At 39.3% G+C, this 16,740-nt stretch overlaps 1 protein-coding gene across 6 annotated transcripts in view; it reads right to left on the reverse strand.

Annotated features, from left to right (window-relative positions):
- Positions 1-13,864, reverse strand: part of git2a (G protein-coupled receptor kinase interacting ArfGAP 2a) — a 63,612-nt gene extending 49,748 nt beyond the window's left edge. For 2 of the 6 annotated variants that reach the window (XM_062051279.1, XM_062051278.1), the window contains exons 1-3: positions 13,496-13,859; positions 2,021-2,154; positions 1,721-1,833 (exon numbers count right to left, since the gene is read on the reverse strand). In XM_062051279.1, coding sequence (XP_061907263.1) covers positions 1,721-1,833; positions 2,021-2,154; positions 13,496-13,547 — 299 coding nt within the window. In that variant the 5' untranslated portion in view covers positions 13,548-13,859. Of the gene's footprint in view, positions 1-1,720; positions 1,834-2,020; positions 2,155-13,495 lie in introns of all 6 variants that reach the window. The other 4 variants (XM_062051281.1, XM_062051276.1, XM_062051275.1 and 1 more) reach the window with 4 other exon arrangements.
- Positions 13,865-16,740: the final 2,876 nt, after the last annotated feature.

Below are 16,740 nucleotides of genomic sequence, written 5' to 3' on the forward strand. Positions count from 1 at the left end.
CAAGCAACCAAAAAAAGGCACCACTGCAAAGTCCGCCTCATTAATAATGAGCCCGCCATCATTAGTAATGAGCCCGCCATCATTCCAGACTTAAGCACTTTTGCCTTAATTATGCAATGTGGGCGTGTCCGCAGGCTTGATGGGAATATACAAATAAGAGAAATGAGTGTAACTTCAAGTGCGTAAAAAAAGAACACTTTAGCGCATAATGACTGACTAATACAAATGTATTAAATTCGGACATAGAGTACCCAGAACTTTAAATACGATGCCATAATTTACGCACGGACGCTGCAATAGAGCACACATGAGAGCGGTGGGTGCTATGATCTGTGTGATGGTGCACAGCTTAGAGTTTTTATTTGAATTAATGCACAAACGTTGTAAGTGTGATTTCAATGTTGATGATTTTCTTTTATTAGAAATAAAGAAGAAAGGTTATGGCAAGCAGAAACATTTTTATTTCAACTATTTTCTCTAAATTAAGCATAAAGGATATAAAGACAGTTCTATTTGTTTACTCGATTAATCGAACAAAATAATCAATAGATTACTCCATTACTAAAATAATCGATGGCTGCCGCCCTATTCAACTTGATGCCAAAGTGCTCAATTATGGTCTCATTTGCCCACATAGCATTCTCCCAAACATTTCCTGAGTCATTGATTGTCAAACTTCAGACATGAGTCTTCTTGAGCAGGGGGACATTGCGGGCACTGCAGGATCTCAGTCCATAACAGCAAAGTGTATCACTAAAGCCTTTCCTGGTGACCGTGCTCCCATTTCCCTTGACATCATTAACCAGCTCCTCCCTTGCAATTCTTGGCTGGTCCCTCACCTTTTTCACAATCATCCCTACCCCACAGTTGAAGTATTGCATGGAGCTCCAGAGTAAGGGTGATAAGCTGTTATCTTGTTATTCCTCCTTTTACGAATTTATAAGCAGTTTACTTATTTTTTAAAAAGATTATTTTTGATGGTCTTGTAGTCCATTCCAGTTTTGTGTAGCGCTATAATGGTCCTTTGAAAACTCTTTGGTCTTACCCGTGGTGGTGGTTTGAATGGTAGAGACTGTTTCTGTGAGTTAGGATTAGGAGTACTTCCTTAAAGGGACATAACTAAATTGTGTTTTTAATGGCGACATAACCAGTCTGTGGTGGTCAGAATGCTCGCTGATTGGTTGGTGATCAGATGTATTACCCTCAAGGAAATACAAATTAAGTTATAACCTTTAACCAATATTATTTTTTCATGCTGTCTCTGTCAGAACAAAACTACCATAACAACTCTGGAATGTGCATATCCTTTAAGGATGTAAAAGCACAAAAATCAATAGGAGATAAAATACTTATTTTCCCCATTGAGTTTTTAAAATGGTCAAGTCTGTGGCACGCTTCTGAAAAAATATGCCAAGGATCAAGAATTAAAGCAGTCCTAAAATGCTCTCTAAACAACCCTGTTAAGAGCAGCTAGATTTGGGGAGGTGCCCTAACTCAAGCAAATGACCAAATGTTTATGTAAATTAGTATTGTGACATCATAATACGAACAACATACGAACAGCTTGCTTGGAGACATTTTCTATTATAGGCAGCTAAAAATGGTTTATTATTTCACACTTGATATTTGGGCGTGCACTTCAGTCCAGAAACAAAGAGCCATTAAAAAGTCAGTTTTCTATGATATGCCCATTTTAACAAATCTTTGAAAAACAACTCACTGCAGTTTATCCTGGGGGCTGGCTTTGCGTTTCCCACTCATAACAGATGCTGGGTCCAGAAGTGAATGCTCCCAAATTGAATTTGCACCATTGCTGTACAACATCTGAACCATCTATGAGGGAAAAAAAGAAACATGCTAAACTGTCTTTTATAGTTCCAGAGCTATAGAATACTGCCGCAACACATCACAAGGTAAAATCTATACACCTTGTGTACAAATGTGTTACATGTTTAGTAGTAAGCAACTAGCTAATTTCAATGTGTGTCAATAAATGATATGTGAGAAACATAAGTGCTACCTGTAGCTGTGTAAGAGGCCATGGTGTGTGCGTCAGGTGGCGGACTTGGGAGCTGTGTCTGCCCAGACTTCGATGAACACTGCAGCACTCGTCACAAATTAACACCCCCCTGTTCACTGAGGCCCAGCGGGGTTCTGTGAGGGAGGGAACACAACACTTACAGTGGCATGTAATAGTTACTGTTAGATGAAAGACAAAGACACCTATTAAAGACAAGCAAAAAGAGCATATTTCTAAAGGTAAAAACTAACCATGTGCCACAACAGTCACACACAACAATGTGACACAACGGAATTTAATATGGGTCAAATGTGGGATGGAGAAAATCATCATGAAGATCTATGTCCATTGTGTGGATTTATCATGTCTTGAAGCAACTACAGCAAATTCCAGAGTGCGCTTCTACAAACCCTGTTTCCATATGAGTTGGGAAATTGTGTTAGATGTAAATATAAACGGAATACAATGATTTGCAAATCATTTTCAACCCATATTCAATTGAATGCACTACAAAGACAAGATATTTGATGTTCAAACTCAAACTTTTTTTTTTTTTTCAAATAATAATTAACTTAGAATTTCATGGCTGCAACACGTGCCAAAGTAGTTGGGAAAGGGCATGTTCACCACTGTGTTACATGGCCTTTCCTTTTAACAACACTCAAGGAGACAACTTTTTTAAGCTTATCAGGTGGAATTCTTTCCCATTCTTGCTTGATGTACAGCTTAAGTTGTTCAACAGTCCGGGGGTCTCCGTTGTGGTATTTTAGGCTTCATAATGCGCCACACATTTTCAATGGGAGACAGGTCTGGACTACAGGCAGGCCAGTCTAGTACCCGCACTCTTTTACTATGAAGCCACGTTGATGTAACACGTGGCTTGGCATTGTCTTGCTGAAATAAGCAGGGGCGTCCATGGTAACGTTGCTTGGATGGCAACATATGTTGCTCCAAAACCTGAATGTATCTTTCAGCATTAATGTCGCCTTCACAGATGTGTAAGTTACCCATGTCTTGGGCACTAATACACCCCCATACCATCACAGATGCTGGCTTTTCAACTTTGCGCCTATAACAATCCGGATGGTTCTTTTCCTCGTTGGTCCGGAAGACACGACGTCCACAGTTTCCATAAACAATTTGAAATGTGGGCTCGTCAGACCACAGAACACTTTTCCACTTTGTATCAGTCCATCTTAGATGAGCTCAGGCCCAGCGAAGCCGACGGCGTTTCTGGGTGTTGTTGATAAACGGTTTTCGCCTTGCATATGACAGTTTTAACTTGCACTTACAGATGTAGCGACCAACTGTAGTTACTGACAGTGGGTTTTTGAAGTGTTCCTGAGCCCATGTGGTGATATCCTTTGCACACTGATGTCGCTTGTTGATGCAGTACAGCCTGAGGGACCAAAGGTCACGGGTTTAGCTGCTTACGTGCAGAGATTTCTCCAGATTCTCTGAACCCTTTGATGATATTACGGACTGTAGATGGTGAAATCCCTAAATTACTTGCAATAGCTGGTTGAGAAAGGTTTTTCTTAAACTATTCAAAAATTTGCTCACGCATTTGTTGACAAAGTGGTGACCTTCGCCCCATCCTTGTTTGTGAATGACTGAGCATTTCATGGAATCTACTTTTATACCCAATCATGGCACCCACCTGTTCCCAATTTGCCTGTTCACCTGTGGGATGTTCCAAATAAGTGTTTGATGAGCATTCCTCAACTTTATCAGTATGTATTGCCACCTTTCCCAACTTCTTTGTCACGTGTTGCTGGCATCAAATTCTCAAGTTAATGATTATTTGCACAAAAAAAAAATGTTTATCAGTTTGAACATCAAATATGTTGTCTTTGTAGCATATTCAACTGAATATGGGTTGAAAATGATTAGCAAATCATTGTATTCCATTTATATTTACATCTAACAAAATTTCCCAACTCATATGGAATCGGGGTTTGTACTTGGCTGCAACCATCAGATGTGTTCGGCTGCTGCAGGGTACAAGAGGTGGGAGAGAGATTTTAGAGGCGTCGCAATTCGGGCATGGGCGAATATATATACATATACACAATATACATACATACGTGTATATATACACATGTGTTTACACACATACATATGTACACACGTGTATATATGCACATATATACACACACGTGTATGTATACATACATTCATACATACAAAACCCAAAACCAGTAAAGTTGGCACGTTGTGTAATTCGTAAATAAAAACAGAATACAATGATTTGCAAATCCTTTTCAACTTATATTCAATTGAATGGACTGCAAAGACAAGATATTTAATGATCGAACTGAGAAACTTAATTTTTTTTTGCAAATAATTATTAACTTAGAATTTCATGGCAGCAACACATTGCAAAAAATTTGGCACAGGGGCATTTTTACCACTGTTACATGGCCTTTCCTTTTAACAACACTCAGTAAACGTTTGGGAACTGAGGAGATCAATTTTAGAAGCTTTTCAAGTGGAATTATTTCCCATTCTTGCTTGATGTACAGCTTAAGTTGTTCAACAGTCCGGGGTCTCAGTTGTCGTATTTTAGGCTTCATATTGCGCCACACATTTTCAATGGGAGACAGGTCTGGACTACAGGCAGGCCAGTCTAGTACTCGCACTCTTTTACTATGAAGCCACGTTGATGTAACACGTGGCTTGGCATTGTCTTGCTGAAATAAGCAGGGGCGTCCATGGTAACATTGCTTGGATGGCAACATAGGTTGCTCCAAAACCTGTATGTACCTTTCAGCATTAATGGCGCCTTCACAGATGTGTAAGTTACCCATGCCTTGGGCACTAATACACCCCCATACCATCACTGATGCTGGCTTTTGAACTTTGCGCTTATAACAGTCCTGATGGTCCTTTTCCTCTTTGTTCCGGAGGACACGACGTCCACAGTTTCCAAAAACAATTTGAAATGTGAACTCGTCAGAACACTTTTCCATTGCATCAGTCCATCTTAGGTGAGCTCGGGCCCAACGAAGCCGGCGACGTTTCTGGGTGTTGTTGATAAATGGCTTTCGCTTTGCATAGTACAGTTTTTTAACTTGCACTTACAGATGTAGCGACGAACTGTAGTTACTGACAGTGGTTTTCTAAAGTGTTCCTGAGCCCATGTGGTGATATCATTGACACACTGATGTCGCTTTTTGATGCAGTACCGCTTGAGGGATCGAATGTCTGTAATATCATCGCTTACTTGCAGTGATTTCTCCACATTCTCTGAACCTTTTGATGATATTACAGACCATAGATGGTGAAATCCCTAAATTCCTTGCAATAGCTCATTGGGAAATGTTGTTCTTAAACTGTTCGTCAATTTGCTCACGCATTTGTTCACAAAGTGGTGACCCTCGCCCCATCCTTGTTTGTGAATGACTGAGCATTTCATGGAAGCTGCTTTTATACCCAATCATGGCACCCACCTGTTCCCAATTATCCTGTTCACCTGTGCGATGTTCCAAATAAGTGTTTGATGAGCATTCCTCAACTTTCTCAGTCTTTTTTGGCACTTGTGCCAGCATTTTTTAAACATGTTGCAGGCATCAAATTCCAAATGCGCTAATATTTGCAAAAGATAACGTTTTCCAGTTCTAACGTTAAGTATCTTGTCTTTGCAGTCTATTCAATTGAATATAGGTTGAAAAGGATTTGCAAATCATTATATTTTATTTTTATTTTACACAACGTGCCAACTTCACTGTCTGATCATGGCGGATCCCACCTACTGCCCAAAACAGCAATTAAAATCTGCTGAAACACCTACAAAAGCAACATGCTTCGACGAAGCTAGTAAAGAGAGACACAGACTCTGATGCCACTTTCTCTCCACCACCACCACTTAAGGATTAACTCTGCCTCTGCTCGTCATTCATCACTGAAGGTACACACACTGTCAATTCTCTTATATACTCTTTCATTGTAGACTTTTAGAGTGTTTGATTATCACATCACTCTAAATGTATAGACTATAAAGTTCATAAACATAAAGAGGGATGCTAGTGGGCTAGGCCAATCTTTCCTTTTCTCTAAACTATAACTGGGGAAATGTGTAGAGTGTTCTGGGCTTCAGACATGATTTTGTTTCAGAATTCCTTGAGAAAAAAACACCTGGTTAGGCTTTGTGTATGTAGTGTGTGCCTTCCTTGCTTTACAGCTATGTTGTTATTATGCTGTTTGTTACTTATGTATGTTATGTTGCAGATATTTAAAATAGTTTTGTCAATTTGTTCTGGCCTGAAACAAATTGGCCCTTTGAAACATATCTTTGTCTTTGTGTGTTGTATGTAGACCACATTGCTTGGCAGAGTTCAGTGATGCAAATGCTTGTCAAGTTGATCAACAGATTGTATTATTCTCCAGTGCAATAACAGTACTGAAATGAAGGCTAAAAGGGCATTAATGAAAAAAGAAGTAACTTTTCACAGTAACGCATTACTTTTTGGTGTAAGTAACTGAGTTAGTAACGGAGTTACTTTTGAAATGAAGTAACTACTAACTGTAACTAGTTACTGGTTTTCAGTAACTAAACCAACACTGTATATATATTGATTGATTGATTGATATATATATACACTACCGTTCAAAAGTTTGGGGTCACATTGAAATGTCCTTATTTTCAATGAAGATAACTTTAAACTAGTCTTAACTTTAAAGAAATACACTCTATACATTGCTAATGTGGTAAATGGCTATTGTAGCTGCAAATGTCTGGTTTTTGGTGCAATATCTACATAGGTGTATAGAGGCCTATTTCCAGCAACTATCACTCCAGTGTTCTAATGGTACAATGTGTTTGCTCATTGGCTCAGAAGGCTAATTGATGATTAGAAAACTCTTGTGCAATCATGTTCACACATCTGCAAACAGTTTAGCTTGTTACAGAAGCTACAAAACTGACCTTCCTTTGAGCAGATTGAGTTTCTGGAGCATCACATTTGTGGGGTCAATTAAACACTCAAAATGGCCAGAAAAAGAGAACTTTCATCTGAAACTCGACAGTCTATACTTGTTCTTAGAAATGAAGGCTATTCCACAAAATTGTTTGGGTGACCCCAAACTATTGAACGGTAGTGTATAAATATATGGTCGCGATCAAAAGTTTACATACACTTGTAAAGAACAGAATGTCATGGCTGTCTTGAGTTTCCAATCATTTCTACAACTCTTATTTTTTTGTGATAGAGTGATTGGAGCACATACTTTTTGGTCACAAAAAACATTCATGAAGTTCTGTTCTTTTAATGAATTTATTATGGGTCTATTGAAAATGTGACCAAATCTGCTGGGTCAAAAGTATACATACAACCAGGGGGTTGGGTTTTGGGCGCAGTTGGGTGTTCCAACAGGACAATGACGCCAAATACATGTCAAAAGTGGTAAAGCAATGGCTAAATCAGGCTAGACTTAAAGTTTTAGAATGGCCCTCCCAAAGTCCTGACTTAAACGTGTGGACAATGCTGAAGAAACAAGTCCATGTCAGAAAACCAACAAATTTAGCTGAACTGCACCAATTTTGTCGAGAGGAGTGGTCAAAAACTCAACCGGAAGCTTGCCAGAAGCTTGTGGATAGTTACCAAAAGTGCCTTATTGCAGTGAAACTTGCCAAGGGACATGTAACCAAATATTAATATTGCTATATGTATACTTTTGACCCAACAGATTTGGTTACATTTTCAGTAGACCCATAATAAATTCATAAAAGAGCCAAACTTCATGAATGTTTTTTGTGACCAACAAGTATGCGCTCCAATCACTCTATCCCAAAAAAATAAAGAGTTGTAGAAATTATTGGAAACTCAAGACAGCCATGACATTATGTTCTTTACAAGTGGTGTATGCAAACTTTTGATCACGACTGTGTGTGTGTGTGTGTGTGTGTGTGTGTGTGTGTGTGTGTGTGTGTGTGTGTGTGTATGTATATATATATATATATATATATATATATATATATATATATATATATATATATATATATATATATATATATATATATATATATATATATATATATATATATATATACACACCGGGTATACATAAATCTTGTTTTTTTTTTTTTTTTTTTTTTTAAATGGCTGTCATAGAAGAAGTCAGACCTGAAATGTCTGATTCCATTAACATGTTAACTGTGCCAGTTCTATCAATTGCTGAGCCTTAGAAAGTGTCCACCAGTAAGTATTTTATGCATATTGTACCTGTTTGAGTGTACATATGTGTTGTCCATTTAATTGTTATACTTGGAACTGTTTGAAATCGGCTTGTAAAACTTAGCTTCAAGCCAGTGCATTTTTAATGCATTATGTATATGTTGAATGTTACAGGAAAACATATTTTGTATATCCTGTCAGTTATAACCGACACACTTTATTTGTGTACATATGTTCAGTTGTACAGTTCTTCAAACTAAGTAAAGGCTCTGGAGTCTTTATTGAGAATCTAACATTAACAGAAGCAGAATAGAAAACCTTTAAAGACGCGTTTTGTTCAAATAATTTAGAGTCTATGGATACAAAATGTATTGTTTTTTAAATATTCATAAAACTTGTTTTGTTTTTTCATTAAATATAAGCTATTTTAGACTATTGAATGAAAATGTTCTGCAATTTGGGTTGCCTCTTGTCATCAAGGGGTGATAGTTGCCGCCAAAACCCGTTGAGAACCACTGGTCTAAAGAACAACAACATGACATCAGCTATGGGAAGTTGAGTTACATCCACATAGACCACGGGTGCCCAAACGTTTTGTCTCCAAGGGCCAAAGTGAAAATGTACCAATGGGTCAAACAGCGATTTTAAGCGTATAGCAGCACCATAAGAGATTAGTTTAGACCAATACCGCCATATGTAAGATAGTGAAGATCATTTTTTTCGATAGATGGCAAATAGTTAGCCATGTGGACATCCCATCAGTGCTTGTGAGCTTGAAAGAGGTTATTATGAATATGTATTACCTTCGGTAAGCCACCCTTTAACTGGCCAAATGAAACTGAAGTGGTGTGATGCTATCAGGAAATTGGGTTACACATCTTAAATTGTGAATTACACACCACACTTCATCTCATTCAAAAGAACTGCTGCGTCTGATAGTAAAAATACTGTAAATTCATACGTCCCTCCGCGACGGCCAATAAACTGTGACACCTTCTGATTGGCTGATGTTGGGAGAAGACAGCAGCTGAAGGGTAGTGTGAACAGCTGCAGGGGTTACTAGTGGCATTCATGGTGCCTGGGGTTGTGATTTTTAAGAGTCTCACCCAAACTACTGGCAGGGAACCTCTCTTCGACGAGTGCTGCTAAATTTAATAGCAGATCTTGAAAATCTAAAAATATTCACACCCAACAACTGGTCACAGGAGCAGGGAGGGGCGATCAAGGCCAGCTGCTGTGGTGCCATTAAAACATCAAAATGACAGGCTGAGAGACAACTGGAAGCATTTCTGTTGCTTTATTTTCCTTATCAATTAATTAAGCTTCCCTCTGTGCCTTTATATTGTATATTTGTACAGGATATTCCCCTTACAAAACTTCCGAATTGAAAGCAGTCAGTCAATTCACTCAGCATCCTGTTTGGCTTCCTGTGCATGCTGAAAAACATCACGTCACAAATAAAGAAAGGGGATTTCACACATAATGCAAATATCACTTGTTGTGATATTTCAAATGTCAAGAACACACAGACATATTGTTTGGTGTATTGATAGAAAGCTAAGGACCTGCGAAACCGAACGTCTCCCTTGACTATTAGTCTTATTTTGTATAGTCTGGAGGACCAGCTTCTAAGGTAGACACTTGACTTTGGTCTATGTACTTGTGTCAGAGTTACAGGAGTGTTCTGCTGTTTTTAAGGACCTTCTGCAAAAAAGTTAGTCCCTCACAAGTTTTTTTAACTGCCCTCATGGGCCACCAGTTAAATAGCCTAAATGCTGAAATGACTATTAGTCTTATTTTGTATAGTCTGACTTTGGTCTATGTACTCTTATCAGAGATACAGGAGGGTTCTGCTGTTTTTAAGGACCTTCTGCAAAAAAGTTAGTCCCTCACAAGTTTTTTTAACTGCCCTCGTGGGCCACCAGTTAAATAGCCTAAATTCTGAAAAAGACCACAAATGACCACTGACTTCATCTGAAATAAACAAACTACAGCAACACCTAAGTTACATGAATGACATTTCAAAAAAAATGTTTAACTGCCAAAAAAAGAGGGGACTTAAAGGGGAGCCTTGAGGAACGCCTCAGTTATGGTAAATCACAAGTTTGGACCCCACTTGTGAGCAAAGTTAAAATATCAATGCAATGTGACTGCAATGGTCCAAGTTCCTCTATACCAGGGGTTCTTAACCTTTCTGACCTCGGTTTCCAACGTTTCCACTACAGAGGGGCCAGCAGGACTTAAACATTAACACTGAAGTACTATCTATTTTAATGTTATTCAATAAATATGTCTAATCTACTTACAGTTTAAAAGGACAAACCTTGTCAAATGATATGAAAGCATGTGTTAATCGCAAATATTAATATCAAGGTTTAGGTCAGGCTGATTGGAAAACTAAGCACTAATCAAATATACTGCAAAAGAAAGGGCCTCAAAAAACAGATGAAAAATAAATGTACTTACAATTACACAGCGCTAAAATACATACATTTTAACTATATAAATAAATAATAATAATACATGTTTCTTAATTAAACTGTTAATAAAATTTAAGTGTAGATGAAAATGCAGCTTCATTACTTAGTCATAATTTGTGCGCTTAAGAAACTTCTCTATGACTTTAGCTCCAGACTTCTTCTGTTTGTTTGACATTAGACTAACTGCCAAAAGTGGTGGAAAGGTGTATTACAACTGGGGAGCACTGAGGCCCATACGGACCACAACTAAGAAATAGACATTTTTGGCCGCCCAACATTCGCTCCCGGTCTTACTGAGTGTTATATTTCCAAAAGGAATGCACTGCACAGGAATTGTTCTTAATTGTTGTTTACTCAACGTCTTGTAGCGCACACACGGAAGCTTGTACACTCTTCTTCTTATGCCAAGTGACGTAGAAAGGAGCCAACCTTACAACGAGTGCGCCCTCTATTGGTCTATCTAATATAAGTGTTATTATCTCTCAAGGGAACCAACATAACTGTATACATCAGTGTTTTTCAACCTTTTCTGAGCCAAGGCACATTATTTTCATTGAAAAAATCCTGAGGCACACCACCAGCAGAAAACAATGAAACTCAGCAGAATCAGAATAGTTTTTTTTGCCATTGTTTGAGAACGGGTTCACAAAAGCAGCCGACAGTATTGACAGTAAAAAGTAGTTTTTGCAATTGTTGGATATGAATTCAAACCATAACCAACAGTTGCATTACTATAACTCTTGTCTCAAAGTAGGTGTACTGTCACGACCTGTCACATCACACTGACTTATTTTGAGTTTTTTGGTGTTTTCCTGTGTGTAGTGTTTTAGTTAATGTCTTGCGCTCCTATTTTGCTGTTGATTGTCATGTACGGATGTACTTTGTGGACTCCGTCTGCTCCACGCACTGTAAGTCTTTGCTGTCGTCCAGAATTCTGTTTTTGTCTACTTTTCAGCCAGTTCAGTTCTAGTTTGGTTTTGCTTAGCCATCCCTAAGCTTCAATGCCTTTTGTTTATTTTTGGTTTAAGCATTGGATACCTTTTTACCTGCACGCTGCCTCCCGCTGTCATCCGCATAATGTGATCACGACAACACATGTTCCCGACATCTACAAAGCAATTAGCTACCTGCTGCCACCTACTGATATGGAAGAGTATTACACAGTTACTCTGCCGAGCTCTTGACAGCACAGACAATAATTACTGGTTTGCAAAAAATATTTTTAACCCAATTAGGTGAAATTACATAATCTCTCACGACACACCAAACGATATCTCACGGTACACTAATGTGCCGCGGCACAGTGGTTGAAAAACACTGGTATACATATTGATTGATTGAAACTTGTATTAGTAGATTCCACAGTACAGTACATATTCCGTACAATTGACCACTAAATGGTAACACTCGAATAAGTTTTTGAACTTGTTTAAGTCTGGGTCCACGTTAATCAATTCATGGTAACCTACATACATCCATCCATCCATTTTCTACCGCTTGTCCCTTTTGGGGTCGCGGGGGGTGCTGGAGCCTATCTCAGCTGCATTCGGGCGGAAGGCGGGATACACCCTGGACAAGTCGCCACGTCATCACAGGGCCAACACATAAGTAGGTTAATAAAAGATTGTCTACGATATCACACTAAGTAACACTGCTCTGTACATCAGGAGCACTGTAGTTTTTTTTTAAGAATTCGCTGCAAACAAATGGTAACACCCGAATAAGTTTTTCAACTTGTTTTTAAGTCGGAGTCTACGTTAATCAATTCATGGTAACCTACATACATAAGTAGGTTAATAAAAGATTGTCTACGATACCACACTAAGTATCACTGCTCTGTACATCAGGAGCACTGTAGGTTTTTTTTAGGAATTCACTGCAAAAATGTTTGTCTCCAAGGTTTTGGTTCTTAACCTTGTTGGAGGTACTGAACCCCACCAGTTTCATATGCGCATTCACCGAACCCTTCTTTAGTGAAAAATAAAATGTTGTATTTTTTCAAATTCAAGACAAAGTTATATGTTTTTGGTAACACTTTAGTATGGGGAACATATTCTAAGTAACAAAGACTTAGTTTAAAGTTATTTGGTTAGGGTTAGGGTTAGAGAGTTAGGGTTATACTAAGGCCATGCCGAATAAGGCATTAATAAGTACCTAATAATTACTAGTTAAGAGCCAATATGTTTGCATGTTAATAAGCAACTAATTAATGGTGAATATGTTCCCCATACTAAAGTGTTACCATGTTTTTTTTACTGGTGCACAAAATGAACCGTGCATGAACATCACCTTGTTCAAAGAACAAAACCAACACAGTGCATAAACTCACAAAAAATTACACACCTGCAAATCAGTGTGACTTCTGCTGTTGCCGTATCCGTAATACGCAGATAGGGAGAAATTTTTATTTACACGATGAGTCGGGTGTGTCTTGACCTCCGCCGAACCCCTGAGCCCGACTCACCGAACCCCTGGGTTTCGATCGAACCCAAGTTAAGAACCACTTTAACTGAATTTGGAGACTGGTATGGTGTCATTCCCGGACCGGATTTGGGCCCCGGGCCGCCAGTAGAAGAGCACTGTCCTAAAGGTTGACCAGAAGCCCTTCCCTGGGATCTAGGATACATGTCAACAACACTAACCTTGTCAGACAGTACATTTAACAGTAAAGTGGCGGGGGTGAGCCGTGCACTAATAATCCGATTAGAAGCAGAAGGTGTGAGATAGTCGAGGGTGAATAAACCACGCGTCAATGTGTCAAGAACGGATACGTGCCTTTAGTTGCACACCACACTGACCGTTTGACTGTGTTTGCTTACCTGGGACACAGCAGTCCGCACACAACTCCGTGTTTCTTATCCGTTTGGACATCGTTATCAACTGAAGGAACTAGAGTAGTATCTCGGCCGACACGCTGGTCATTGATGACTCCCTGGAGACGCCTTCCTTCCGCGTTAGCTAAAAACTAGCCAATTACAGGAGGCAATACAAAACGCCGCCGAGACGCCGCGTCCATTAAAAGCTGTCTTAAAAAACATTATAACGCCATTCCGGCTGCATATGGCGGAATGGTGGTTCTCTGCAAGTGAGCTGACTTAGCACCTGGCTAGCGGACAACACTACGCCCGTTTAATGGGGCACTCTGCGGTCTGTGGTAGACAGACAGCAGCAACACTTCAGTGTCTGCCCGACGCATGGAATAAATCCTGAGCTATGTCTTACAGGAAACTTTTTCCCCTCAACTAAAGGGAAGAATCTCCACGATGTATCTCTTTTTGTACTAAAGGATGACACATTAAACGTTTGGAAAAAAAAGACAAATGTATTCACTCGGCTTTAAATCCGGTTGTTGCGATAAAGGTAGCCTTGAATACATAGCTGAGGGCAACCGTTTTAAAGCTATGTAAACAGAATGATGCTTCAGTACAATGTTTCCTAAGTTTACATACAGCACGTATACATCTGTCGTTTCATCCTGGACAATATTCATGACAAAGTTGTGCTTTGTTTTAAAGATGTGCTATTTGGATTTACACAGTTTGACATACAATTTGGAAAGGAATTTTACCTTTGCAACATCATTATACGTACTGGACCCCGACTTAAACAAGTTGAAAAACTTATTCGGGTGTTACCATTTAGCGGTCAATTGTACGGAATATGTACTGTACTGTGCAATCTACTTATAAAAGTTTCAATCAATCAATTCAATACTATTGGCTAAGTTGTATATTCACAAATGTAAGTTTCTCAAATCCCGACCTGTTTTTTGTGCCTTTAAAAAAGAATTAGAACTTTACTTTAAAATGCTTTCTACATCTAACAACCAAAAAAGATGTGAAAACTATGATGCTGTGCTCCAAATTTGGATTATTTACGGAACTATGCTGTACACTTTGTTACATATATATTCTATTTTAGTTACTTTATTGAGTTTACAACCCCCTGGCGCTGTGTTGTACTGTTTTTGTACTGTTTCTGTACTTGTTTTGTTTATTATTATTTCTTTGCTTGTATGTAAATGTTGCATATTATAAATAAAGGTTTATAAAAAAAATATTATAATAATAAAACATATATATATATATATATATATATATATATATATATATATATATATATATATATATATATATATATATATATATATATATATATATATATATATATATATATATATATATATCGGTTCGCAGCTGAGTGTGAAGCGACTGGGATGAGAATCAGCACCTCCAAGTCCGAATCCATGGTTCTCGCCCGGAAAAGGGTGGAGTGCCATCTCCGGGTTGCGGAGGAGACCCTGCCCCAAGTGGAGGAGTTCAAGTACCTCGGAGTCTTGTTCACGAGTGAGGGAAGAGTGGATCGTGAGATCAACAGGCGGATCGGTGCGGCGTCTTCAGTAATGCGGACGCTGTATCGATCCGTTGTGGTGAAGAAGGAGCTGAGCCGGAAGGCAAAGGTCTCAATTTACCGGTCGATCTACGTTCCCATCCTCACCTATGGTCATGAGCTTTGGGTTATGACCGAAAGGACAAGATCACGGGTACAAGCGGCCGAAATGAGTTTCCTCCGCCGGGTGGCGGGGCTCTCCCTTAGAGATAGGGTGAGAAGCTCTGCCATCCAGGGGGAGCTCAAAGTAAAGCCGCTGCTCCTCCACATCGAGAGGAGCCAGATGAGGTGGTTCGGGCATCTGGTCAGGATGCCACCCGAACGCCTCCCTAGGGAGGTGTTTAGGGCACGTCCGACCGGTAGGAGGCCACGGGGAAGACCCAGGACACGTTGGGAAGACTATGTCTCCCGGCTGGCCTGGGAACGCCTCGGGATTCCCCGGGAGGAGCTGGACGAAGTGGCTGGGGAGAGGGAAGTCTGGGCTTCCCTGCTTAAGCTGCTGCCCCCGCGACCTGACCTCGGATAAGCGGAAGAAGATGGATGGATGGATATATATATACATGTGTGTGTGTGTGTGTGTGTGTGTGTGTGTGTGTGTGTGTGTGTGTGTGTGTGTGTGTGTGTGTGTGTGTGTGTGTGTGTTTGTGTGTGTGTGTGTGTGTGTGTGTGTGTGTGTGTGTGTTTGTGTGTGTGTGTGTGTGTGTGTGTGTTTATGTTTTTTATCAGTATAACATAGTGGTAGATATAACACAAATTACATTATAAGCAACATCACAAACAATCCGTAATAAAATGTATTTCACGGCTGTTAGTAGCAATACAAGTTATAAATGGATCGTCAAGCTGTATGTCAATTGTTTGCCATACCCCTATGCAACACAACAAACGTTTGGCTGCACTTATTTCCTCATCACGCCCTGCGCGACACCATTGATAGTGTAGCACCGATAAAGCTAAAAAGGGCCCCTAAAAGGCGTACCCCATGGTTTACAGAAGAAACTAAAGCCCAGAAATTATCATGTAGAAAGCTGGAACGCAAATGGCGTGCGACTAAACTTGAGGTTTTCCATCAAGCATGGAGTGATAGTTTAATAACTTATAAACGCATGCTTACCTCAGCTAAAGCTAAATATTACTCAAATCTCATCCACCTCAACAAAAATGATCCTAAATTTTTGTTTAGTACAGTAGCATCGCTAACCCAACAAGGGACTCCTCCCAGTAGCTCCACCCACTCAGCAGATGACTTTATGAATTTCTTTAATAAGAAAATTGAAGTCATTAGAAAAGAGATTAAAGACAATGCATCTCAGCTACAACTGGGTTCTATTAACACAAATACGACGGTATATACGACGGACATTGCCCTCCAAAATAGTTTCTCTCTCTTTGATGAAATAACATTGGAGGAATTGTTAAAATGTGTAAATGGGACAAAACAAACAACATGTTTACTTGACCCAATTCCTGGGAAACTTATCAAGGAGCTTTTTGTTTTATTAGGTCCATCAGTGTTAAATATTATAAACCTATCACTTTCCTCTGGTACTGTTCCTCTAGCATTCAAAAAAGCGGTTATTCATCCTCTACTCAAAAGACCTAACCTCGATCCTGACCTCATGGTGAACTACCGGCCGGTGTCCCACCTACCGTTTATCTCGAAAATTCTCGAAAA

This window comes from Entelurus aequoreus, linkage group LG06 (assembly GCF_033978785.1).
Source record: "Entelurus aequoreus isolate RoL-2023_Sb linkage group LG06, RoL_Eaeq_v1.1, whole genome shotgun sequence".
Lineage (NCBI taxonomy): Eukaryota > Metazoa > Chordata > Actinopteri > Syngnathiformes > Syngnathidae > Entelurus > Entelurus aequoreus.